This window comes from Excalfactoria chinensis, chromosome 1 (assembly GCF_039878825.1).
Source record: "Excalfactoria chinensis isolate bCotChi1 chromosome 1, bCotChi1.hap2, whole genome shotgun sequence".
In the NCBI taxonomy this organism is placed as follows: Eukaryota; Metazoa; Chordata; class Aves; order Galliformes; family Phasianidae; genus Excalfactoria; species Excalfactoria chinensis.
In genome coordinates, this window is record NC_092825.1 from 22,648,901 (window position 1) to 22,675,692 (window position 26,792).

Sequence of the window (26,792 nt, forward strand, 5' to 3'; positions counted from 1 at the left end):
CTGGGGAGTGTTACGCTCGGACTGGAGGGTGTCTCGCTCAGACCGGAGGGCGTCACGTTCGGACTGGAGGGCGTCACGCTCAGACTGGAGAGTGTCACGCTCAGACTGGAGGGTGTCTCGCTCGGACCGGAGGGCGTCACGTTCGGACTGGAGGGTGTCTCGCTCAGACTGGAGGGTGTCACGCTCGGACTGGAGGGTGTCACGCTCGGACTGGAGGGTGTCACGCTCGGACCGGAGGGCGTCACGCTCGGACTGGAGAGTATTGAGTTTGGATTGCAGGGAGCCTTTCTCATTTCGGAGAGCCTCTCCCTCATACCAATATGTGTCTCTTTGATGTAAGAGATTTCTTCCCTTGACTCTGAGACTCTCATTCTCACACCAGAGTGCCTCTCGTTGTCGTAGGAGGTTATTTCTCTCAGCTAGGAGACTCTCCTTCTCAGTCCAGAGGCTCTTCTGCTTGGCCTGGAAACTCTCTCGCTCCTTTCGTACTGTCTCCCTGAGACTCCTTCTCTCAGCCCTTAGACTCTCTTTCTCAGCTTCCCAAACTTTTTCCCTCTCTGCCTTTTCAGCTCTGAGACTCTCTCTCTCAGTTTCCAAAACTTCTTCCCTCTCTGGAATGGTATTGAATAAGGCCCGATAAGCATTAGCCAGGCCAAAAATCATTTGTGCCTCCTGAGATCTGCCTGAGCCACAACATTCCTGTCTCAAATATGCAATCAAACTTTCGGGATTCTTCAAGTGTTCAGGAGTAAAGCTCCATGACACTGAAGATGTCTTTCCCTTAAAAATCTCTCCAAAACCTCTCCACACTCCCTGCCATTCAGTATTCTCTGGTTTTGGGGAAGATTTCCTCAGAATGTAATAAATCCAGATACTGATAAGTAAAAGAATCAACAGCAGGTTCAGGGAGATTGACACGAGAAACTCAATTGACAATGTGGTCAACTGGGCTTTCAAAAACTGCATAAAAGATTCAAAAAAGGAACGAGGAGCATGCTCGAAAACCACAATTTCTGTAATATTAGTTGCTCCTTCTGGAGCTTCTGGAGCTGTATGCAGGTACCAAGTAAGCATTTCTAAAAATGTTTTCAATCGATTGTATATGCCTATAGCCCCATAGATAAAAGTGGCGAGCTTAATTATGGCCCAATAGGTTTGGATCATTACAAAGGAAGAACCAATAGCATGCAATCCTTTGTAAAATAATTTAATTAGAGGCCACATTTTTATTTATTTATTTATTTATTTTCTTCAAGAGTGGGGAAAAAAAAGTAGAGCTCAAGTTTACAAAATAGAGCTTAAGGTTTACAAAATATACCGGGCTGTTGGCAGTCTGCCTGGATTTCAAGACCTCAAAGTATGTAAACTATTCCGGGGTATTGGCGGTCCGCCCGGACTTTCAAGGTCAAGCTCCCAGGTGCAGAAACGTAAACTTAGATAACTCCTTAACGAGAAAAAAACTGTAAAAACTCTGCAGCTCTGTAAGAAGCTAAAAGAACAGCAGAAAAAAAAACGGCAACTTGCCACAGCAGAAAAACAAACGGCAACTTGCCCGCATTCTCCACCAAAATACTGTCGTGGGTTAGCCTAAAATCTACCTGCACCCATGACAGGGGGGCAGTCGGCCCGCAGGCCGCTGGCCCAGAAGGAAAAGAAATTCAGGGAAAATGAAATAAATACAGCGGCAGCGATCTAAGGAGGCACACTTATTTACTAAATACTATATCGAAATACAGAATAGCACAATATAATACAATATAATTGGAATTAAGGCTAACGAATCAAGTAAAATAAGAGAGAGTGAGTCCCGAAACCGAGAGGCCTACTGTAACTCTAGGCGAAACGGCTGGAACGCTCCCACACGGCTCTCCCCCTGGCTGGCAGGATCCAAGAGAGCGAGTCCAGCACTGAAGTGAGATTATATAGTCCTGGTCATATGACTGACCGTGGTGCTCCCTGGGACATGTAGTCTTCTTTCTGTGAGCAGCAGATTCGTCAAAATTATCTATGCTTAACATGATGTTATGATGTGGAATACTGATAGCAAAATTACAAAATTGCAAAACCATGACAGAAACTGAAATAAATTCTCAGTGTGTTACACTGGGTTTTTCTTGTGTTTTTTTTTTTTTAAGCAGACATTTGACACTTTCTCGTGGTTTATAATTTGTGAATAGTTGGAAGTTTTATTTAATTTTGTTATCAACCATAATGTATCTAAACAAACAACAACAATCCAATTAATACCTAGATCTACAACAACACATAAGTCTATTTGAAACTGCAGCGTGACCTGATCATTCTATGTGGTTCTGAATATACAAGGGTACTGCATTATGCAACTCTTTTACTGTTTTCAAAATAACATCTCTTGCTTCTCATTTAGAGTAAGCCTAAAGGAATTCTTTCAGCATTTTCAATAGAAACTAGTTGTTAATCCATCTGAGGATTAACAGACCACGTGCATGAGATACAGTGTGAGAGCTTCGGACTGGACCAGGAACAAGCAAAACTGTATTTAAGCATACACACTAGCTGCATAGGGCAGCAGAAGCGTAACACCAAAAGCACCACCGCAGCTCTCCACTCAGACAGAGCTGGAGTTGCCATAGTCTACAAGATGCATGCAGTTCTCTTCAAAGCCCTGGAGCAAGCAATGCAGAAACATGCTATTTGCCCAGCCAGATTTCCCAGCTTGTAAACACAACAGTTGCAAAGCAGGTATAGTAAATCACCTGTGAATAGTGATAGGACAAGGGGGGATGGTTTGAAACTAAGGCAGGGGAGGTTTAGGTTAGATACTGGGAGGAAGTTTTTCACACAGAGGGTGGTGACTCACTGGAACAGGTTATCCAAGGAGGTTGTGGATGCCCCATCCCTGGAGGCATTCAAGGCCAGACTGGATGTAGCTCTGGGCAGCCTGGTCTGGTGGCTGGGGACCCTGCACATAGCATTGGAGTTGAAACTAGATGGTCAACGTGGTCCTTCTCAACCCCGGCCATTGTATGATTAAAAGATTCTATGACCAGACAACAAGCAGCACACTGTTATCAGTCCAACAACCCTTTACTGCCATTGTTACTCTTCGGTAAGCAAAATACACACAGTGATTTAATAGGGGAAAAATAAAGACTGGGAAATGAGAGTTTTAGATTGGCATTTTGTACCTCAGGGCTGCAAGGATTGTAAGCTAAATTATCCGGCCGTCTTAAGTTATGTCAAAGGAAAGGTGAGTCTTTAGCAGACTAACCCAAATGCCAGTGCTTATGCAACACTTAAGCCACACTTAAGCCCTTACTTGAAAATCTTATTGTGCTACGTGGATCTTGTACTGGGTAACAGAACAGGAATCACCTCACGCAGACAGCAATAGGAATAGCAATTACTCAGTGGTTCTCAGAGAAAGCTCCCCATTACCAAAAAGAACACACTGAGAGGATGAGGAACCATGGCAGGAAATAGCAACTTCTGAAAAAAATAAAAATAAAAGGAACTGTTTGTTTTTAACAGAAATGAACTAAAAATATTAAAGATATTAAAGAGATGCTCTCAAAACAGTTGCTCACAGAACTTAGGTTTTGCAAACTGGATTTGTTTGGCTGCGCTTTCAACAAGAACTTTTTACTTTTAAGTATCTTTTTAGCACTTTCTTCTAAAGATGAAGCTTGAAACAGACTTGCTTGCCATCTCTTCATTTTTCAGACACTGAGATGCAAGCAGCAGTTCCGAAGCTTAGGAAAAACGCGTGCTTTGAGATCCGTAATAAATAATACCCACAAGGAGGCCAAGAATTAACCCTGCAGACGGTTATCCCCGTTGGGCACCAGGACGCACCGCTGCCAGACGCTACCGGCTGCGACGGAGCCTGCGCATGCGCACGCTCCTGCTCTCCGCGGGCGCGTACGCTCTTAACATCGCTGCGGCTCCCTTGCTGGGAGTCGGAGGCTGCTCTGCTGCCTGTTTATTGCCTATGCCTTCCTGAGCGTACGGCGCCTTTGCGCGTAGTGCTCGGGACTCGGCCCGGCCAAAATGAAAAAGTTTTTTAGCTTCTTCAAAAAGAAGAAGAAAAAGGATCCGCCGCCCGGCAGCACCGCCTCGGCGCGTCCCGCCGGTGCGTGTGAGCTCAGCGGCAACGACCTGAGCGAGCTGCACCGCGGGGCCGCCGCCGGAGACCTGGCCCAGGTGCGGCGGGGGTTGGAGGAGGACGATATCGACGAGCGCGACAAGGCGCAGCGGTAAGGGCGGCGGGCCGGGCCGGGGATCCCCGCTGCCTGACCTGGCTGGGACGGGCAGTAGCGGCCGCTCCGATGTGTTTATGTGTCTGGTGTTAATCTGAAAGTTGAGGAAAGGGCTTCTGCTCCAGATTCTCTGTAAGATTTCAAGTGTTGGTTGCTAAGCTGATGTCTGCCTAGTATACACTATTAAAATGTGTCTGTAGCCCACAGACACGGAAGTTCAACTTGAAAAACTGAAATGTTTGTAAACTCTTCTCAAAAGAGAACCCTTGTTATTCCTGTCTTCAGTTCCACTGACCAGGAACCGCCTGTGTTTTGTTTCAGAGGAGATCTGGCTGTTATTTCCTTTGTTAAATTACTAAGCAGCTTTACTCCTCCTACGGATAAGTATTTTACCCATGGGTGTTCATTCATAAGAGTGGCTGTATTTGTAAAAACTGGACTGCAGAGGGTACCAGGCAGAAGTAAACAACCTCATAGATCTGGATGTGCATCTATCAAATAGACGTGTCCAGAGTATTTGAGTATGTTACGGTTATGCAAAAAGTAGAGTATGTTACACTTAGTGAATATGCAAATTGTTTTGGCTATGATTATGTCTAGGATGGATAATACAAGGCTCTTATTATTCCATTAAGTGTTGTGTGCAGCTGTGGGATTATTTTTCCCAAATGCATTTCCTCTTTTGCTTTCCATAGTCTCAGTAAAGACCTGACTAAATATGAAGACCATGACAGCACTGGGGAACCTTGTGCAGGTGCCACGGGAGGCATCCCAGTGCCGATGACTGGCTTCGCATTGGGTGCACCTGCTTTGAGCAGAGAAGGTAGGATACTTAACTGTGGTAGAGCTAATGGGCAGAATCGTGGTGGCCCCTTCCTTAGGTTAGTTTGCATCTTTTAAATTTACCGTGCTCAGTGTGGACTTCAGTGAAAGCATCAGGTGGACTGTCATAAGAAGTGTTAGGAATGTGTTTGCTTGCTGCTAGTTTACACTGCATCTCCACGGGCTGTGGGGACAGTTGTGATTTGTGTGCACTACATCCATCTGCTCATACAGTTGTCGCTTTCAGCCCATCAAGTTGCCCATTTATTTAAATTTTCCCTTTAGCAAGGGGGAGGAGGGAAGAGAAGGAACAAACTAGGTTAAAGTGGCATTGTGTTTTTTGGGTGTGCCATTTTACTCAGAGAGGCTCGTTTAGATTGTTGTTCAGAACATCCAATTGCAGAAGCTGTAGTTTCATCCCAAATGGTAGTTTTATCTTCTGTAGCGGCGAAGCAGCAGATGAATTGCAAGAAGATGCATCTTTTGTTGATTACCGCTGGATTTCTGTCACTTTGTTTTAATTTTAATAGTTGCACCTGTGTAAAGCTCCTTTTTTGTGAGAGACAATTTCTCACCTTCAGGTACAATTGCTTTTGTTTGTGCTGTGGAGACATGAACAAAAATTGTCGTGGAAAAGTAACTTCCTGAGCAACAACAGTACAGTGTTTGTATGTACTGTATCTTTTTGGACATGGTTTGATTTATAATCAAAGTAATGCTTTTCTTCAATTAGTTTTATTTAAAATGAAAAAAAAAAGAAAAAGACAAAAAAAAAAAGACTTTGTGATCCAGAAACACTGTTACATTTTCTCATTGCCATGTAAATATAAGAAATACATTCCTTCAGTGAGTCTGTAAAATCCAGGCAGCATTTATAAGCTCACATTGCCCTAAAGGAATCTTAGAAAGTTGCTATTTTAATATGAAAGAAATTGCCTTGCAATTTACATTTCAGGCCCCAACGTACAAGGTTTTATTTGTTCCTTATTTTTAAGGGTTTTGTGTGAGAATTGTGTCAGATGGGCAGCAGACTGTTCAAACACAATTCATTGCTTTTTTATTATAAAGACTGAGAAATATGAACAAAGAACACATGGCATATTTTTTCTTCCCGGACTTATCCCAGATGGAAGAATAGATTTCTAGACCCATGTGATGTTGCCTCTGACGTAGGAGCAGTTGCTTTGAACTAGACAGTGGTTGAAGAAGTTTCTTCGTAGGTTGGTTTTGAAGTTTTGTTTGCTTGTTTTTCAGTGGGGCTCGATGCAGTTGGTTTAATCACTGAAATACTGTTTTCACCCAAACTGTTTCAGTCAGTTGCTACCTTCCGTGCACGTAGATAGTTGCTCTGGTTCCCCACTGTAAGGACTAACAGGCCTGGGTTAATTTAAAATATGTGACTTGAGGGTTTCTTCTTCCGAGTAGAGGGTACATTTACACTAGATATCAGGAAGAAATCCTTTACTGTGAGGAGGATGAGACACTGGAACAGGTTGCCCAGAGAGGTTGAAAATGCTCCCTCCCTGCAAGCCTTCAAAGCCAGGGGGGGATGGGGCTTTGAGCAGCCTGGTCTAGAGGGAGGTGTCCGTGCTTATAGCAGGGAGTTGGAACTAGATGATATGAAAGGTCTGTTCCAACCCAAAGCATTCTGTGATTCTTCCTGTGCTCGGTCTTTTAAGGATGACCCCAGCAGAGGAGTGGGAGGGCGCAGAGAGAAGGTTTATTAGCACAGTAGAAACAATATTGGAATTAATTCTGCAGTCTCTGATTGCATCCACAGCCTGCATCGTGAGAGTCCTTTTAATATGCCACAGTAACAGTCTTAAAAGTGTCGTTTAGGGGAGAAGCCAGGATGCTGAGAGAGGGACCAGAGAAACACCCACTTTGGAATTCTTTTATTGGCTTTTGCTCTTCTCTATTATTTTTCCGCAATGTAAAATTTTGACCTTATCCTTTCTGCTCCTTTTGTACTTTCTAATTAGAAGAGAAGATTCTGAAGAATGTTGAACAGGTCAGCATTTTTTAACAAGTTTGCCCATGATTATTTGGATGTCAGAATATGAACCTTTTTATTACTCACAGCCAAATTGGCTTCCAGAACATACTGAATGACCGATCTCTTAGGTTTTGAGTGGGAGTTTATTTTTGAGAATAACAGTAGTTGTGCTGTTCCTATTCCTAGTATGTCTGCAGTGACGGTATTGTTAGCCACTGCAGCACATACTGGTGTATTGTTCAGTGTTTCCCTGAGTCCTTTGCAGTTGGACTTGATGATCTTTAAGGTCTTTTCCAAGCTGAGTGATTCTATGATTAGAGGAATTGTCTCAGCATTGCAAAACTCTTAGAAAAGTAAACTAGCACTTCTGTGTGATTTATATCTCCTGAGGTCAGACAAAACTTTTTCTGCGTTCCCTCTTAAGGAAACGGAGAAAAGCCAGAAGGGATGAGAAACCATCTTGAGGTTCTTTTCAACCCAAGCCATCCGATGATTCTTTTGAACTGTCTCTTAAGTGTATGTTTCTGATAGTAGCTGTTTTTCCACACCACTGCATGTGTATGTGATAAAATCCACGTAAGTAGGACAACCTTCTGCTCCAGAGAAAAGTAACAGATTTGTTGTGAAAGAATTTGATGCCAGGATGGTGTTCCTCAGTTTCTCTTTTGGCACACAGATGTACATGTGCACACAGATGCATGTCATAGTCACAGTGCATTCTCCCAGTGCTGTAGCTTTGTCTGTGTGCTTTTTGTGTTTTCCAAACTTCTGAGATTCCACATTTATTCTGATGTCACTGTTGTCTGTCCTTTCCATGCCTTTCCCTTAATGGATGTAGGAATGCAACGGTCTCCTGAGCAGACACTGAGAACAGGCGGGCGAATCAAGGGAAGGTATTCATTCTGCACAGTAGTATTTTAAATACGACGTGTCTTGTGATGCACCAATACTTGCACATCATAGGTGCTTATTATCTTGCAGATCTGTATCTTGATGATTTAGGCTCTATGAGTTAGAGTGGATTTGGGGCAGCTTTTGTCCTTTTGCATGTTTTGCATGAGTCCCTTATTACTGAATTTGGCGTTTGCTTTTATCCCTTGTGATAGTGTTGGTTTTGGGGGTTGTTTGTTTTGTAATCTGTTCTCCTCTTGCTTAGAAATGGTGATGTAGGCTTCATTAAAGTGGAAACGGGTCCCTGGAGACTAGATCTCATTTCTGTGTCAGTGCATCGTGGCTGTGATTTTGGTGTTGCTGAAAGCTATCTCATCTAATTCCTGTCTCGCCTTCTAAAGGATAGCGGGACCTGGTTTTGATCACTGGCAATGTTTATTATATGTGGAAAGCAGAATTTAATGAGCTGTTTTCCTTATTCCTAGTGGTACTCATTGAAGATGTAACTGAAGTCATTCGTCCGGAGTTTAACTGTTCCACGCAGCAGCAATTTTCTGTTCTGCGTGGAAAGTTAGCAGATAGAGTCATAGTACTGAGTTAGTTATTTAGCTTTACATGCAGCAGTATTCCGTTAGCATTTAAGAATGTTCAGTGTTTTCTGTAGTGGAAAATATCAAAACTCAAATTGTCAGCATTTGAACCACTTAAGATGCCCTCAGATGGGAAGTTTCAGCCTCTAGGTTTTCTCTACGTGAGACTTGTTTGAACATTTATACTGTATTGCATCGTCAGAAAGCTGTGTTCAGATGAGGGAATGCTCTCACATGGACTGCGTTTAGGAAAGGGAAAATTTGTACACTCATTTGTAGGCTGTTAGTAGTAACACTTCATTTTGTTATAGTATTTAGCAGTTAGTTCAGAAACTTCAGGAATTATGATTTCTGTGTGGAGATCAGATATGATTGTTTTCCCTTCTGTGCTGGGAATCAAAAAGTCCTTCTGTTATGTCTTAGTTGTTTAGAGGTGTTAGCTCTTCAAAAGCTGTGTTCCTAGGTTGCAGTTTTCAGTAGTACATCAGTGACCTGAAGGATATACTGCAGGGCACTCTCATCAGGGTTGCTAATGATGTGAAATAAGAGAGGCTGTTGGATATGCTTCAGCACAGAGCTGGCATTCCGAGGGACTTCAGTGAGCCAGGGAAACGGACTGGCAGGCATCTTAAGAAATCCACCGAGGGCGAATAGCAAGATGCATTTGGGGTGAAAAAGCCCCTTCCTACAAAACATGATGGGACTGCGTGGCAGGGGAGCAGCTCTGCTGAGAAAGGACACAGACGTGGCAGAAGGCAAGCTGAGCATGAGCCAGCAGGGTGCCCTGGCAGCTAAGAGCTGCAGCTTGGGCTGTGTTAAGAGTAGCAAAGCCAGGAGACTGAGAGAAGCGATGGTCAGCCCCTGTTTGGCACTCGCTTGACTGTGCCTTGGCTGTAATTTGAGTTCCTTCTAAAGGAGCGGTTGATCTTTCAGTAGCAAGCTAATTCTCTAGGGAGCCATCATATTTGTGAAGGAGTATTTGCCCTGTGAGAGGGGGCTGAGAAAATGGACTTAGTCAGCCTGAAGAAGAGGCAGCTTTGAAGGGCCCTAACTGCAGCGTCCCATGCAGATGAGAAGACAAAGCCAAATGCTTCCCTGTGACACTTGACAGGCAGTGAAGATGGCAAGAGGTGTAAATGGAAGCACGAGGGTTTCTAACGGGAGATGAAAAGTGTTGCCGTGATAAGGATGGCAAAACAGAGAAGCTGGGAAGTTTCTCTTCTCGGAGGTGTTCAAGACTAGACTGAATAAAACCCTGACCGACTTCTCCTGACCTCAAAGCTGAGCTGGCTTTAAGTAGTTGGCTGAGAGACTTCCGGAGATCCCTTTTGACCTGACCTATCCTATAGTCTTAGGTGTGAGTTACTGCCTTCACTGAACTGGTAAAAACTTGTAGTATAGCATGCCCTGGTAATGCTCCTTTTGTCTCACGTATATCATTTTTTGATTCACTGTAGAGAAATGCTGGTGATTCTTCTACCTAGGGAGAACCTATAGCTCCTGAGTATGCTTTTTGATTTTCTTTATATTTATAAATATATCTATTTATAATCCATAGCAAGGTAGGGCAGCAAAAAAAAAAAAAAAAAAAAAAAAAAAGAAAAGTAGATATTGTCGATATCTCTGATTTGTTTGTTATTATTTTATTTTTACAATTCAGTATGATTTGAAGAAGCATTTGTTTTGTAAACACTTTCTTTCATGCTGTTTTTATTGAATTGGCCACTTCAGCTTTCCGTACTAGTATGAGCTGTTTTCCATGTTAAATGTCTGTATTGGTTAATGTTTAGTATGCAAGATTTAATTTCAACACATCGATTTCTATTTGAACAGCAATGGATGACATTTCCCAAGGAGACTCAACAAGGTGAGTCTTTTGAAAATACCAAACGCTTATTTGGGGATGATTTGAGAGGACCAGTACTTACTTTGCTTTGTTTTTGAAGAAGTTCTGAAAAAGAGGGCAGTAATGACAGTTGGCATACTTCTGAGGAAGAAGAACTGGATTTTACAGCCAAGGTATGATGCCTTTAGAGGAAAATAGTTGTATAAAATAAGTGATTTGAAGGCAGTTTCCTCTGAGATAGAAGGAAACTCTTTTTCCATCCAATTCTTTTTTTATTTTTTTTTTTTCTGTATAAGAAGAGTCTCTCATCTGCCAACCTTTCTTCCGCTCTAAGTTTTTCCTAAAAACTTGTTGCTTTGGCAGAACATGCAGTAGATTTGTGGTTTGAGGCAAAAGAGGAGTAGATATTTAGATAAACTACCCCATTGTATTAGTTGTTCATCGAGTGAGATTTGCAAACCCTAGGAGCTGATAAGTTAATAACTAACCTATTCTGTTCTCTTTCAAACTTCACTATTGTTTCCCCTAATTTACATGATAGAATGATAAAGAACATGATAATGGAAAAGAACATTTATTTATCAAAATCTAGTGAAATTGTTCATCACCTGGTTCTCTTTCCTTCCTCACTAGGTTCCTTGAGTGCTCGATGCTCGAGTTGCTCAAATAATTATTCTTTATTTCCTTCTTCCTCCTGTGGGATGACATTCCATGCTTGTATATGATCTCACACTGCATGATTTTCTTCATTTTTTTGAATACCTGGATATTACTCTTTACAAGCTCCATGTGCTGATCCTGCTGTTTTTATGAAAGTTCCTAAGGATTACCAATTTTTTCAGTGATGTCTGGAGTATTTGGTTTGTTGAACTGGGATTCTGCAGTGATTAGGAACTTTAGTTTGGTAGTTCAGCGCACTCTGTAATGCTGGAGATGTAAGCATGTGTACTTTAAAATTTATTCTATTTTCTTGCACTGATTTTTAGGGGAAGTGATTCACATTTCTAGCATTATTTTGAAATTTACAGACATTTCACTAAGTGGAGTTGTAGTAACTAATTTATTCTTCAAGCACCAGGAACTTTAATTTATGCTTGAGTTGTGCACACTTACAAGTAAGTAATCCCAAGTGTAGTTGTAGTTTACCTATGGATTCAAATACTTTCTTAGAATTGTTATGCATCTACAGATAGTTTTGAATAGTCACTGACTTGTATACAAGAGGAATGTTTGTGTAATTAAAGTTGAAGGTTCAAGCAAGCATCTGAGTCCCTTCAAAAGGGGACAGCCTGGTTGAAATTACTGTTCAAGATCTGATGTAAATAAAGGATTTGCTTTAGAATAATAAAGCAAACAAAAACAGACCAAATAATTCTTTTAAAATGCATTTTTATTTGCAGAAGCCACAGAAGCCAAACTTGACGAAGTTAATGAATGTTCCCCAAAAGTTCAGGAATGTTGGTAAGTTATTTGTAAAGTACTTCATAATACAATGACATACAAAAGTGAACTTGCCAAGTAATTTCATTTGGGTTTTTGCTGTTGTTGTTGTTTTCACTTGGCTGTAGTAATTGAGGAAAGTAGTGCTATAAGAACAGAACAGATGGTCATTTCAGAGTAAAACAAGTAAGATAATGAAAATGACGATACTGAGTCCTCTCCTAAGCCTTTGTGTCTGATGTGTCCTTTCCCCGTCTGCCCTTACCTGGCTTCTTTTCCATACAGTCCCAGATGACTACTTTCCTGTGTTTTAAATGGGTAAAATGCCTGTTGCTATATATATAACCCATTTGATTCATATTCCTCTTTCCTTTTCTCATGCTTTAAGGTGGTGGTGATTGTTCTAGAATTGAAAACCCTAAGTCACAGAAGAAAAGCCTCAAACAAAAAAATCCAACAGATTCAAATCTGAACAGAGGAGAATGTAGAGAGTTGTTGAAACAAGATGTCTCAGATTCAAGCAACCTTGAGGAAGAGGAAGAAGTGGAGGAAGATGAAGACGATGATGAAGATGACGATGGAGATGACGATGAAGAAGAAGAGGATGAGGAAGATCTTACTCAAGAAGAAAAGGAGGAAGATGATCTGGAAGATGAAGAAACTCAGTCTAATGACATAGTGGAAGAGGAGCAGAGAGGTAAAATAGAACTTAAAGAAGAAGTTGATCAGAAATTGGGTTATCTTAGTAATGTTGAGAATGAAGGGGATGCCCAGTGTGGAGCTGGAAGTGTCTCCAGTGATTCTCAGAAAGTACTTAAAAAAACTGAAGAAAAGATTGAAGAGTCTGTTGATACTCCTGTGTCTTTTATAGATGGACGTTATGAAAGGTTGCAAGAGAACGTAACAGACCTGTCTCCAACAAGAATGAATAATGAAGTATCTTACGAGTCAGTACCAAAACAAGCTGTCGTTCAAAATATAAATAATTTGCATGATGAAAGGTGCAACAAGAAAAGCATGATACAGAAGATATTTCAAAGAAATACAGCCTCCTGTTTTGCTGACTCTGAAACGACAGGCTTGAAAAACGGAATACCTCAGCCTCTCTCAAATAGTGGTGATGTTCGGGAGAAGAAGTCAAGGTTCCGTGATTCCTTCCAAAGTAGGAGTGGTTCTTGGTCAGCAGCAGAAAGCCTAAATCTTGAAAATCAAAGACCAAGCTCTGTCATGGATGATGAAGATGCTGACGAAGGGCAGTGTAAAGAAGTACGTAATAAATTCCTTGAAGTTTACAGCCTGAGGCTCTGCAGCTTAATTGTGCAGATTTCCACTGAAAATTGTAGGCCTTTCGAAGCCTTGTTGCACTTTACTTCATTTTAGTCTTACTCATGAAAACCGTTTTCCAAGCTGTTAATGGGTGGTGAAGTGGATATTGATTTCTGTGCTTTTCATCTGTTTTGGTCAATCTCTTTTAGAAGGAGTCACCTAAATGGAACGAAGAAGAAGAACAGGAGAAGGAAGTTACTGGAAGGAAGCTGCAAACGGCAGTGTTGGGGGATATGACGCATTCTGTTTGTAGTAATAAACATCAAGTCTGTAAAGCATCTGAAGACACTGCTAATAAGAGAAGTGAGTTTAATTAAGTATTGATCCTGATTGCTACTCTATAAGTATAAATGCTCAATAAATTTAGTAAATGATGATTATCCTCAAAGATAATAAACTTTCCTGTTCCCTGTCAACCCTAGCCTGCTGTGGTAGAGAAAGTTTACAGATTTTATTCCTTCTTCTTCATTCCTAAAAATCACAAATTGTGGTGCTGGGTTCCATATGATTGTGTATGATGCAAGTTTCTTTATAAATTTAGTTGCTGTGTTCTCCTTGATGAGGTCAAGGAACAAAACAAGAAGCTAGTCTACTGTATCTCGTGTGTGACAATATTGTTTCCCTTTATGATGGGTACTATCAGATTGAAAAACTGGTTTTTCAGGGCTTCAGCCAAGATCAGACCTGAGTCAAACTCCGAGAAGACTTTTCCAGTGCCTCACCTTGTTCAGTTGTAAAATGTAGGAGGTCTCTCCTTTGCTACTCCTTTGTGGGCTTGTGAGCATTACCAGTTCAGAAAGAGTTTTGTACTTTGGTACTCACTGCAGGGTGTCAGAGCAGAAGATACTATTTCCATTGTCTGTTTCCAGAGTAAATCTTGTTGCAGTAGACTTCTTCAGAGCACGTGTAGCTATTGGTCAGATGCTGCACTAAACGTTGTTTAAACACGATGGATATAGCCATATCATCTGCCGTTCTTAGGCATTTTTTGCTGGAAAACAAAGGGAAGTAAAGAGAATACTGTGATGTGAGTGTGTAAAGTTTTCCTTGAATGTAACTCATTTCTTGGTTTGTCCTTTGCTGTAGTACTGTTATTCATCTTTCAGATCCTTTGTTTGACCGATGAGGGATTAAAGCAGAGTGCAGTAAAATCTCAGTGTCTGTCTTTGTCCATTGTTATGTAGGTGGACTGCCAGCAGTAGGAGCAGAGCAAGAGGAAGAGTCCGAATCTCCCTGGGATTCTGAGGTACTTTCTGTGAAATGTGCATCTCCCCAGTCTGGGGGAGAACAAGATGAGAACTACATGAGAGCCTGCCTACGACTTGAGCCCTGCCAGTTATGAGGCTTATTTACCTCATGTTGCTGCTGCTCTATGTCTCTAACTGAGGGTCCTTTAAATAGTTGTAGTGTACGTTCTCTATTGCGATAATACTGGTACAAAGATAGGTCGAAATACTTGCTTAGGCCTGCTGGCTGCAGGCTTTTGAGTTGATTTTCTAGCACAGTATTGATACAGCATAGTTTATTGCTGCTTGAAATCTTATGAGCTTCTCAAGATAGCTTGTATGAGGATTTTTTTTTTTTCTATATACGGTTCTATTTTGCTGATGCAGTCAGTTAAATGGATGCTAATATGTTGAGCAACCCAGACTTTTAGAATTTTCTGTATAGAAGCTCTGTCTTCTCTAATAGACTTAATCCATTTTTGATAATCATGTTCAGCAGACACCAAGTGCGCTGGCTGTGTTTATCCATTCTGTCTGATAACTCTCAAGATGAGAGTGAGCAGGGTCGGTAGCTACTTCACCTCTAGCCTTTGTGGTGGGTAAAAAACTTATTCCCCACTCCCTTTTTATAAATTCAAGATTTTAAAGAGAGACTTAATCACTATTAGCTTTGCCTTGTTCGCCTTTAATCAAATCAAATCATACTTGCTTTTGCAACGTAGTGATGCGCTCACTCACCACTGTGGGATATGTGCCCCAGGAACATAAGGTCAAATTTGAATGCCAAGCACAAATTTGATGCAAAAGATGGATCAACACAGAGCTGCATTTACTTGTTCACAATCAACTTCTTGGTATCCTGTGTTACTTTCTTTGGTGGCTATTCTGTTTGCTAAACTTAAACATCGTTTCAAAGTAGTTTAGATGAGTTGTGAGGACTCTTTTGCTCTTTCACTAGAGATACAATAACTCTTGATACATTTGATTAAAAATTAAAATTTGTACAAATTCTTATGCATATGTTTTGCATTGTACAGCCTGGTTCTGATAGTCCGAGGAAAGCATCTCCTGATGTGTTGCTCCCAGCTGCAAATGAACATGAAGCACGCTTGCAGAGAGTTTCAGGGGAGCACAACAATGGTAACTTTCTCATAGACTGGATTTGTCTGTGTTTATAGAGGAGTGAACTTCTTCTTGTGTTTTCCTGGTTAGTGCTGTTGTTCTGTGACTATGTGCTGTAGCAATGAAGTGCTCGGCTGATGTTAATGAACAGCAGTTAACACTGCACTTGCTGGCCTGTTGGATTTGTCCAGGAGGTTCTTGCGTTCATTATGTATGTTTTTTGGATATGTATGTGTTTGGGTGTTTTTTTTTTTTGCTTTATGTTGTTGCTTTAAGTGGTAAGAGTGGTATCTGGTTTAGGTTTTACCGGTGAACCCTAGCCTGCTGTGGTAGAGAAGGTCTGCAGCTTTTGTTCCTTTTCGTTCTTTCCTAAAGGTCACAAATGTTGATGCTGGGTTCCTAATGATTATGTAAGATGCAAGTTTCTTTATTAATTTTGTTGCTGTGTTCTCCTTGGTATGGTCTGAACAGAACAAGTAGGTAGTCTAGTGTGTCTTGCGTGTGACACTACTGATTCCCTTTATGATGGGTACTATCAGATTGAAAAGCTGGTTTTTCAGGGCTTCAGCCAAGATGAGACCTGAGTCAAACTCCGAGAAGACTTTTCCAGTGCCTCACCTTGTTCAGTTGTAAAATGTAGGAGGTCTCTCCTGTGCTACTCCTTTGTGGGCTTGAGAGCATGACCAGTTCAGAGAGAGTTGGGTACTTTGGAACTCACCGCAGGGTGTCAGAGCAGAAGATGCTATTTCCATTGTCTGTCTCCAGAGCACAGCTTGTTGCAGTAGACTTCTTTAGAGCACGTGTAGCTATTGGTCAGATGCTGCACTAAACATTGTTTAAACACGATGGACATAGCCATATCATCTGCCATTCTTAGGCATCTTTTGCTGGCGAAAAAAAAAGTGGAGTAAAGAGAATCATAGAATCATAGAATTACACAGGTTGGAAAAGTCCTTGAATATCATCATGTCCAACCGCAGCCTAGCCAGTACCCTATCTCTAAAAAATCTCTGCTAAATCATATCCCAGAGTACCATATTGAAATGGGTCTTAAACACATCCTGGTATGGCGATTCAACCACCTCCCTTGGGAGCCCATTCTAGTACCTAACCACCCTTTCTTTAAAGAAGTTCTTCCTAATATCCAACCTAAACTTGCCCTTATGCAACTTGAGGCCATTTCCCCTTGTCCTGTCACATGTCACTAGTGAGAAGAGACCTGCCCCACTCTCACTGTAAGAACCTTTCAGGTACTGGAAGAGAGCGATAAGGTCTCCCCTCAGCCTCCTCTTCCTCAGACTAAACAGCCCCTGCTTCGTTAGTCTCTCCTCGTAGGGCTGATTCTCCAAGCCCTTAATGAGCCTCGTTGCCCTTCTCTGGACCTGCTCCAGTACCTCCATGTCTTTCTTGTGCTCAGGTGTCCAAAACTGGACACAGTACTCGAGGTGAGTCCTCACCAATGCCGAGTGCAGGGGCAGGTTGACTTCCTTAGTCCTGCTCACCACACCATTCTTGATACAAGCCAGGATGCCATTGGCCCTCTTGGCCACCTGGGCACACTGCTGGCTCATATTCAGCCGACTGTCCATCAGCACACCAAGGTCCCTTTCCATCTGGGAGCTTTCCAGCCACACTTCCCCAAGCCTGTAGGGTTGCCTGGTATCCACCAAAATGCAGGACCCGACACTTGGCCCTGTTGAAACTCATTCCGTTCACCTTGGCCCATCGATCAAATCTATCCAGGTCCCTCTGTAGTGCCCTTCTCCCCTCAGGCAGATCAACACTCCCTCCCAGCTTAGTGTCATCTGCGAACTTACTGAGGGTGCACTCAATCCCCTCATCCAGATCATCAATGAAGATGTTAAACAGAAGCAGCCCAAGCACCGAGCCCTGGGGGACGCCACTTGTGACCAGCCGCCAACTGGATTCCACTCCATTGACCACAACTCTCTGGGCCCAGCCATCCAACCAGTTCTTCACCCAGCGGAGTGTGCGCCCATCCAAACCATGGGCAGCCAGCTTCTCTACCAGAATGTTATGGGGGACAGTGTCAAAGGCCTTACTGAAGTCCAGGTAGACCACGTCGACAGCCTTTCCTTCATCTACTAAGTGGGTCACCTTGTCATAGAATGAAATCAAGTTAGTCAGGCAGGATCTACCATTCATAAACCCATGCTGACTAGGCCTGATTCCTTGGCTGACCTTTAGTTCATCCATGATGATACCTGAGATTATCCTTTCCATAACCTTTCCGGGCACCGAGGTGAGACTGATGGGCCTGTAGCTGCCCGGATCATCTTTCCGGCTCTTTTTGAAGATGGGCGTCACATTCGCCAGCCTCCAATCCACCGGGACATCCCCAGTCAGCCAAGACTGCTGAAAAATTATGGACAGTGGTTTGGCAACCACATCCACCAACTCCCTCAGCACTCTAGGGTGCAACCCATCCGGCCCCATGGACTTATAAACATTCAGCTTTCTAAGTAGGTCCAGAACCATCTCATCGCAGATCACGCTGGGCTTGTTTTGTTCCCCCTTCCCATCTACCAGTGTAGGGGGCTGTGTTCCCAGGGAGTTACAAGCGTAACTATTGAAGACTGAGGCAAAGAAGGTATTAAGTACCTCAGCCTTGTCCCGATCCTCAGTGACCAAGTTGCCCTCAGAATCCAACAAGGGATGGAGATTTTCCCTAGCCTTCCTCTTGCCGTTGATGTGTTTATAAAAACATTTACTATTCTCCTTAACCTTAGCAGCCAAGCTCAGTTCTAGCTGCGCCTTGGCCTTCCTAATTTTCTCCCTGCACAGCCTTACTACTAACCTGTAATCCTCATAAGTAGCTCACCCATTCTTCCAGAGACCGTAAACTCTCTTTTTGTTCTTTAGATCAAGCCAAAGGTCTCTGGTCAGCCAGCCCAGCCTCCTCACCCATCGGCTCATCTTTCGCGATTTTGGGACAGTCAGCTCCTGCGCCTTTAGGACAATTTCCTTAAAGTATTCCCAACCTTCCTGGGCTCCCACACTCTCCAAAGATACCCCCAGGGGGCCCTCTCAACCATAGTCCTAAGGAGGTTGAAGTCCGCCCTCTGGAAGTCCAAGGTGGCAGTTCTGCTGACTCCCCTCCACGGTTCGACAAGGATCGAGAAATCTAGCATTTCATGATCACTTTGTCCTAGACGGCCTCCAACCTTTACATCCCTCACCAGACCATCTCTGTTAACAAACAGCAGGTCCAGAGTTTTGCTTCCCCTTGTCGGCTCCTTCACCAACTGTGTCAGGAAGTTATCTCCCACACACTCTAGGAACCTCCGAGACTGTTCCCTGTCTGCTGTATTGTAATTCCAGCAGATGTCTGGGAAGTTGAAATCCCCCACCAGAACGAGGGGGAGTGACCTCGAGACCTCCCCCAATTGCCTATAAAGCATCCCATCCACCTTGTCATCCTGGGTAGGTGGCCTGTAGCAAAATCCCACAATAACATCGGTATTGTTGGCCTTGGCTTTTATTCTGATCCATAAGCTTTCAACCCTGTCATCACTGTTATTGATTTCCACGCATTAACAGTCTTTTTTAACATAGAGAGCTACACCACCGCCTTTCCTACCTAGCCTATTTTTTAAAAAAAGTTGGTAGCCCTCAATCACTGCACTCCAGGTGTGGGAGTCATTCCACCATGTTTCAGTGACAGCAACTATATCAAAACTTTCTGAACACAAAATGGCCTCGAGCTCCTCTTGTTTATTACCCATGCTGCGTGCATTAGCATAAAGGCACCTGAGCTTGGCCTCCTTGCGATCAGCAGCAGCCCTAATAGCCTTGTGACTACTATTAGGCGTTTCCACAGCCACCAGCTTGACACCAGCCGTCATGTTTTTCCTACAAGGGGGCAAGTCATCCTTCTCCTTCACCAAAGGCCAAGACCTCGGGGGCTTAGAAGCACACCCCTCTCCTGCAAGCACAGGGACATTGCATATAGTTTCCATTTTGGTGGCCCCAGATACAGCCCCACCCCTCTTCCTAACTAGTTTAAAACCCTCTGGATGAACCTACCCAATTCTCTTCTTAAGATCCCTTTTGACCGGTGGGAACCAAGGTCAAAAAACCCAAATCCCTGTTGGGCACACCAAGTTCAGAGCCAGGTGTTGATCTGCTGGCCCATTATATTGAATCCCTCATTCTTCCTTGAAGCAGGAGGGATAGAGGTGAACACAGCTTATGCTCCTGAACCCTGTACCTGTCGCCCCAAGGCTCTGAAATCCTTTTTCAGAATCCACATAGAAAATCTGCCTAACTCATCACTACCAACTTGGAATAGTAATAGGGGATAGTAGTCAGAGGGGTGGACTAGGGAAGGAAGTTTCATCCTCACATCCTACTATACTATTCTACAGAATAGTGTAATGTGACTGGTTGTAAAGTTACCCTTGAATGTAACTCATTTCTTGGTTTGTCCTTTGCTGTCAAACTTTTACTCATCTTTCAGATCCTTTGTTTGACCGATGAGGGATTAAAGCGGAGTGCAGTAAAATCTAAGTATCTGTCTTTGTCCATTGTTATGTAGGTGCCCTGCCAGCAGTAGGAGCAGAGCAAGAGGAAGAGTCTGAATCTCCCTGGGATTCTGAGGTACTTTCTGTGAAATGTGCATCTCCCCAGACTGGGGCAGAGCCAGATGAGAACTACATGAGAGCTTGCCTACGACTTGAGCCCTGCCAGTTATGAGGCTTATTTACCTCATGTTGCTGCTGCTCTATGTCTCTAACGGAGGGTAGTGTATGTCCTGTGCTGAGATAGTACTGGGACAAACTACTTGCTTAGGCCTGCTGGCTGCAGGCTTTTGAGTTGATTTTCTAGCACATTATTGATACAGCGCAGTTTATTGCTGCTTGAAATCTTATGAGCTTCTCAAGATAGCTTGTATGAGGATTTTTTTTTTTTCTATATACGGTTCTATTTTGCTGATGCAGTCAGTTAAATGGATGCTAATATGTTGAGCAACCCAGACTTTTAGAATTTTCTGTATAGAAGCTCTGTCTTCTCTAATAGACTTAATCCATTTTTGATAATCATGTTCAGCAGACACCAAGTGCGCTGGCTGTGTTTATCCATTCTGTCTGATAACTCTCAAGATGAGAGTGAGCAGGGTCGGTAGCTACTTCACCTCTAGCCTTTGTGGTGGGTAAAAAACTTATTCCCCACTCCCTTTTTATAAATTCAAGATTTTAAAGAGAGACTTAATCACTATTAGCTTTGCCTTGTTCGCCTTTAATCAAATCAAATCATACTTGCTTTTGCAACGTAGTGATGCGCTCACTCACCACTGTGGGATATGTGCCCCAGGAACATAAGGTCAAATTTGAATGCCAAGCACAAATTTGATGCAAAAGATGGATCAACACAGAGCTGCATTTACTTGTTCACAATCAACTTCTTGGTATCCTGTGTTACTTTCTTTGGTGGCTATTCTGTTTGCTAAACTTAAACATCGTTTCAAAGTAGTTTAGATGAGTTGTGAGGACTCTTTTGCTCTTTCACTAGAGATACAAAAACCCTTGATACATTTGATTAGAAATTAAAATTTGTACAAATTCTTATGCATATGTTTTGCATTGTACAGCCTGGTTCTGATAGTCCGAGGAAAGCATCTCCTGATGTGTTGCTCCCAGCTGCAAATGAACATGAAGCACGCTTGCAGAGAGTTTCAGGGGAGCACAACAATGGTAACTTTCTCATAGACTGGATTTGTCTGTGTTTATAGAGGAGTGAACTTCTTCTTGTGTTTTCCTGGTTAGTGCTGTTGTTCTGTGACTATGTGCTGTAGCAATGAAGTGCTTGGCTGATGTTAATGAACAGCAGTTAACACTGCACTTGCTGGCCTGTTGGATTTGTCCAGGAGGTTCTTGCGTTCATTATGTATGTTTTTTGGATATGTATGTGTTTGGTTGTTTTTTTTTTTTGCTTTATGTTGTTGCTTTAAGTGGTAAGAGTGGTATCTGGTTTAGGTTTTACCTGTGAACCCTAGCCTGCTGTGGTAGAGAAGGTCTGCAGCTTTTGTTCCTTTTCGTTCTTTCCTAAAGGTCACAAATGTTGATGCTGGGTTCCTAATGATTATGTAAGATGCAAGTTTCTTTATTAATTTTGTTGCTGTGTTCTCCTTGGTATGGTCTGAACAGAACAAGTAGGTAGTCTAGTGTGTCTTGCGTGTGACACTACTGATTCCCTTTATGATGGGTACTATCAGATTGAAAAGCTGGTTTTTCAGGGCTTCAGCCAAGATGAGACCTGAGTCAAACTCCGAGAAGACTTTTCCAGTGCCTCACCTTGTTCAGTTGTAAAATGTAGGAGGTCTCTCCTGTGCTACTCCTTTGTGGGCTTGAGAGCATGACCAGTTCAGAGAGAGTTGGGTACTTTGGAACTCACCGCAGGGTGTCAGAGCAGAAGATGCTATTTCCATTGTCTGTCTCCAGAGCACAGCTTGTTGCAGTAGACTTCTTTAGAGCACGTGTAGCTATTGGTCAGATGCTGCACTAAACATTGTTTAAACACGATGGATATAGCCATATCATCTGCCATTCTTAGGCATTTTTTGCTGGAAAACAGATAAAGGGGAGTAAAGAGAATACTGTGATGTGAGTGTGTAAAGTTTTCCTTGAATGTAACTCATTTCTTGGTTTGTCCTTTGCTGCAGTACTGTTACTCATCTTTCAGATCCTTTGTTTGACCGATGGGGGATTAAAGCGGAGTGCAGTAAAATCTCAGTGTCTGTCTTTGTCCATTGTTATGTAGGTGCCCTGCCAGCAGTAGGAGCAGAGCAAGAGGAAGAGTCCGAATCTCCCTGGGATTCTGAGGTACTTTCTGTGAAATGTGCATCTCCCCAGTCTGGGGGAGAACAAGATGAGAACTACATGAGAGCCTGCCTACGACTTGAGCCCTGCCAGTTATGAGGCTTATTTACCTCATGTTGCTGCTGCTCTATGTCTCTAACTGAGGGTCCTTTAAATAGTTGTAGTGTACGTTCTCTATTGCGATAATACTGATACATAGATAGGTCAAACTACTTGCTTAGGCATCCTGGCTGCAGGCTTTTGAGTTGATTTTCTAGCATAGTATTGATACAGCATAGTTTATTGCTGCTTTAAAACTTACGAGCTTCTCAAGGGGGCTAGTGCAAGGATTGTTTTTTTCCTACTATACGGCTGTATTCTGCTGATCCACTCAGAGTTAAATGGATGCTAATACTTTGAGCAACCCAGACATTCAGATTTTTCTGTATAGAACCTGTGTCATCTCTAGATAGATTTAATCCAATTTTGAAATCATGTTCAGCAGACGCCAAGTGCGCTGGCTGTGTTTATCCATTCTGTCTGATAACTCTCAAGATGAGATTGAACAGGGTCGGTAGCTACTTCCTCTCTAGCCTTTGTTGTGTGTAAAAAAACTCATTCCCCACTCCTTTCTTAAAAATACTAGATTTTCTAGATGGCTTAATCTCTGTTAGCTTTGCCCTGTTAGCCTTTAATCAAATCAAATCATACTTGCTTTTGCAACGTAGTGATGCACTCACTCACCACTGTGGAATATGTGCCCCAGGAACGAAAGCTCAAATTTGAATGCCAGGCACAAATTTGAATCAAACGTTGTATCAACACAGAGCTGCAGCTTTTTGTTCACAATTGACATCTTGATTTCCTGTATTAATTTCTTTGGTGGCTCTCTGATTTGCCAATCTTAATCATCATTATGGAATCGTTTGTATGAGTTATGAGGATTTTCTTCCCTTTTATTTAAAATCCAAAAACCTTTGTTAGATTTTATTTTAAAAAAAATAATGTTTTTGTAAATTCTTATGTGTATGTACTGTATTGTACAGCCTTGTTCTGATAGTCCGAGGAAAGCATCTCCTGATGTGTTGTGCCCAGCTGCAGATGAACATGGAGCATGCTTGCAGAGTGTTTCAGGGGAGCACAACAATGGTAACTTTCTCATAGATTGGATTTGCCTGTGTTTATAGACGAGTGAACTTCTTCTTGTTTTTTCCTTCTTAGTCTTGTTGTGTTGTGAGTATGTGCTGTAGTAGTGAAGTGCTTGGCTGATGTTAATGAACAGCAGTTAACACTGCACTTGCTGGCCTGTTGGATTAGTCCAGGAGGTTCTTGCGTTCATTATGTATGTTTTTTGGTCATGTATGCGTTTCTGTTTTGTTTTTTTTTTTTTGCTTTATGTTGTTGCTTTAAGTGGTAAGAGTGGTATCTGGTTTCAGATTTATCTGTTTGACGATTTGGACATTCCTGGTTATTCAGCAGAAGAAAAATATCATTTGGTTAATCTTTTTGTTTGTTTGTTTTGTTTTTTATAGTTTTCTGTTTTGCTTTAAGAACTAAAATATGAGGGCAAATTCTTGTTTTGTTGCTGTGGGTTTCCACCTGCAGCTTGTGTCATTTGCTTTATGACCATCCTGATTGAGCATAAGAGTGCAGGAAAGTTTTGCTATTGGAATAATGCTTTATCTTTTTGAGAATGATTTGGCAATCCACCTTGTAATATGGATTCAGTGACATAGCCTTAGAGGCAAGTCCAATTTTAGTTTAGTAAGCAGGCACCAAATCTTAGCAAGCTTCTGGAATCCCTAAATCAACTTACCAGTTGTCTTTAATGTCTACTTCATATGATTCTGCTAAGTTTGAAATCAATATGGGAGCGGGAAAGAGGTGATTGTGCTCATCTTCCTAAGGTATTTCCTTGTTACTTGGTCAGCAAGTGTTCTAAAATCAAATCTTGATGGTTAGCTATTAGTATTTTTTTTAATGTAAAAATTCTTTTGTGGAACCATTCGTAGAAGTATTTTGTATGCTTGTTCCATGAGAAAACTCATAAACTAAACGATGACTGCAGAACAGGATTCAAGAAATACAAGGGCAGTAGGTTGTGTGAGTTAGGAAATAAAATTGGACGCTAAACTTGAAAAATGTTTGGAATAATGCGTGTGTTGCGCATTACAACCGAGCAATGTTTGTATCATTTATCTCCTTGCAAACTAAAACCAGAGTGGTCAGTTGAGAACCAGCTTGTTTGTATCTCATTGAATGACGTTTGTATGAGGTTGCTGTGTCTGTACCTTTGCTCTCCATAAGCTGTTAATGAGAAAGCAACCTCAATGTTAAGCACTGGTAGGATAGAAGTAGTCATAGTGTTGCTGGATTCTTTTGGTCACTAGGAAGCCGAAGCGATCTGCTCTAATTAATTTTTTCAGAAAGCAGAATTCAGCTTCCAAAAAGGTCAAAATATTTTAATCTTGTTCTCTTAACAGACATGACTTAATGCATTAATTGTTGTCATTCTGTGATTTTTTATTTTTTTTTTTTTTAAAGGTGGATGATGGGAATTACTCTGTGTTTCTTGCATGCTACTACAAGTTCTGTGTGATAATTGGATATTAGCTCTTGCACTCTCAATGAAGTAATGTGTGCAACAAGTACAGAGCCTACTAAAGTTGTAGAGAATAAAATATATCTTCAATTAAATAAAATAACGCTTTCATTTTTCACCTCCAGGCTTTTCAGAGAAACCCAGTAATTTGCAGGTAAATGATTTTCATTTAAATCTACTTGTCCAGCTCATTAAAGAGTATGTAGTTACTTTGAATGTATGGGTGTTTTTTTTCATTGGATTGTCTTTCATAGTTGAAGGTTTCTGCGGTTTTAGAGATGACTGAAACATCCTCAAAAAAAGAAAGGCAAAAATCAGGTAAGTGGTGACTTTTATATTCGGAGTTTAGCTTCAGAATATTTCTGATAAGCATATTTAATTGAGCATTTGATTTATTTGTTTTGCAGATCTACGGGAGAAATTGAGCGTAGGAGGTGTAGATGATATTGAAGGTATTTATAAAATTTTGTTGTTTTTTTTTTTTTTGTCATGTTCCTTTGTGGGCAGATACACTGTACTTGTAAATTCTTACTATTAAATTAATGTTTTGCTAGCAAGATGTTATTTCAGCAGAAGATTTAATGAAATATGTCTCTATCTTTGAGTGTTTTCTCCTCCAGACTTCCATTCAACGCTTGTAAACACCCTTCTACAGTGTAAGGTTCCTCCAGCATACCTGCTGTCATCACCCCTTGTCAGGCAGTCCTCATTTACTCATTTCCTTCTCATTGCCAAATATACCAATCTGTAGAGGGGCAGTAGGAATCATGTCCTGTGTCTGATTCCAGGCTAGGAATCTTCAAACGGAGCTGTCCAGGAGCTGCAGGTGGGACAGAATGGGCGATTCAGAGGCTTATGCTTCATTTAGCATGATCGATTATTTAGCTGTCTTTTACTCTACCTCTGTGGCAGTTGTTTGAAAACATGTATTGCATATGCTCTTCCAAAGCCATCCTCTCATGTTTTGTTTAAACTGGCCGCTGAGTTTAGAGCTAGGGGAAGGACATGGGAAAGAGAGTTTAGGTGGGAGGTAGTGAGTGGAAGTAAGTTGGCAGGTATTCCTTTTGGTTGGGAAAGAAGAATAAAAGTGAAGCAGCTAGATCGTACGTTATACATGGGAGAGTGTATGTCTAACCTTCATGGGTTCTTAGTTTCTTCATTCTGATATATGTGAATTTAAGTATTTGTTAGCGAGATACAAAACAGTTCCCTATTAAGGTCTTAGAATTTCTACAACGAGCCCCCAAAATTTACAAATCAAGTGAAAGCCTATATAAGCAAGCATATGAAGTAGATGACTAGATAGAGTTCAGAAACCTATTGCAACTTCTAAGTATGGAATGGAAATTGCTCCAAGCTGTCTGACATCCTTGTCTTGGGAAAAAAGGTACCGTTTCTTTTGACGACAATAGAGGTTAAACTTCCCCCCAGAAAAAATGTAGGTGTGCATAAAGAAAAGGAGATTCTCTTCTGCGGTGATAGTGTTTCTGTAAGATGGATGAAAGATGGTTAGAATCATTGAATTACAGAAGTGGACTGGAAAGGACCTTTAAAGATCACCTAATTGCAACTTCCCTGCTGTGGGTAACCTGTTCCAGTGCCCTCATCAAATATTTATTCCTTGTATCTAATCTGAACTGTCTTTAATTTTAAAACTGTTTTAGTGAGACGAGTGTACTGTAATGTCAAAGGTCTTAATTCAAGGTAGCTAACATCAGTTGCTATTTCTTTATCCTCCACTCTAGTCACTCCATAATAGAAGGTTGTCTGGACCCTGGAAAGTACCTCCTTTCTTAACACTCTTTAAAAACAAGTGTGGTGTTTCTATTTTTCCAGTCACTGAGGGTTTTACCTGACTGCCACCACTCTTTAAAT

General features: G+C 41.8%; 1 protein-coding gene across 3 annotated transcripts in view; it reads left to right on the top strand.

Moving 5' to 3' along the window:
• The first annotated feature begins 3,999 nt into the window (after positions 1-3,999).
• Positions 4,000-26,792, top strand: part of LOC140260902 (uncharacterized) — a 53,687-nt gene continuing 30,894 nt past the window's right edge. The window contains exons 1-13 of one of the 3 annotated variants that reach the window (XM_072353704.1): positions 4,000-4,235; positions 4,934-5,061; positions 10,371-10,404; positions 10,484-10,556; positions 11,784-11,844; positions 12,212-12,520; positions 12,695-13,089; positions 13,299-13,452; positions 14,334-14,395; positions 23,362-23,464; positions 25,043-25,071; positions 25,172-25,235; positions 25,325-25,369. In XM_072353704.1, coding sequence (XP_072209805.1) covers positions 4,030-4,235; positions 4,934-5,061; positions 10,371-10,404; positions 10,484-10,556; positions 11,784-11,844; positions 12,212-12,520; positions 12,695-13,089; positions 13,299-13,452; positions 14,334-14,395; positions 23,362-23,464; positions 25,043-25,071; positions 25,172-25,235; positions 25,325-25,369 — 1,663 coding nt within the window. In that variant the 5' untranslated portion in view covers positions 4,000-4,029. Of the gene's footprint in view, positions 4,236-4,933; positions 5,062-10,370; positions 10,405-10,483; positions 10,557-11,783; positions 11,845-12,211; positions 13,090-13,298; positions 13,453-14,333; positions 14,396-23,361; positions 23,465-25,042; positions 25,072-25,171; positions 25,236-25,324; positions 25,370-26,792 lie in introns of all 3 variants that reach the window. The other 2 variants (XM_072353685.1, XM_072353695.1) reach the window with 2 other exon arrangements.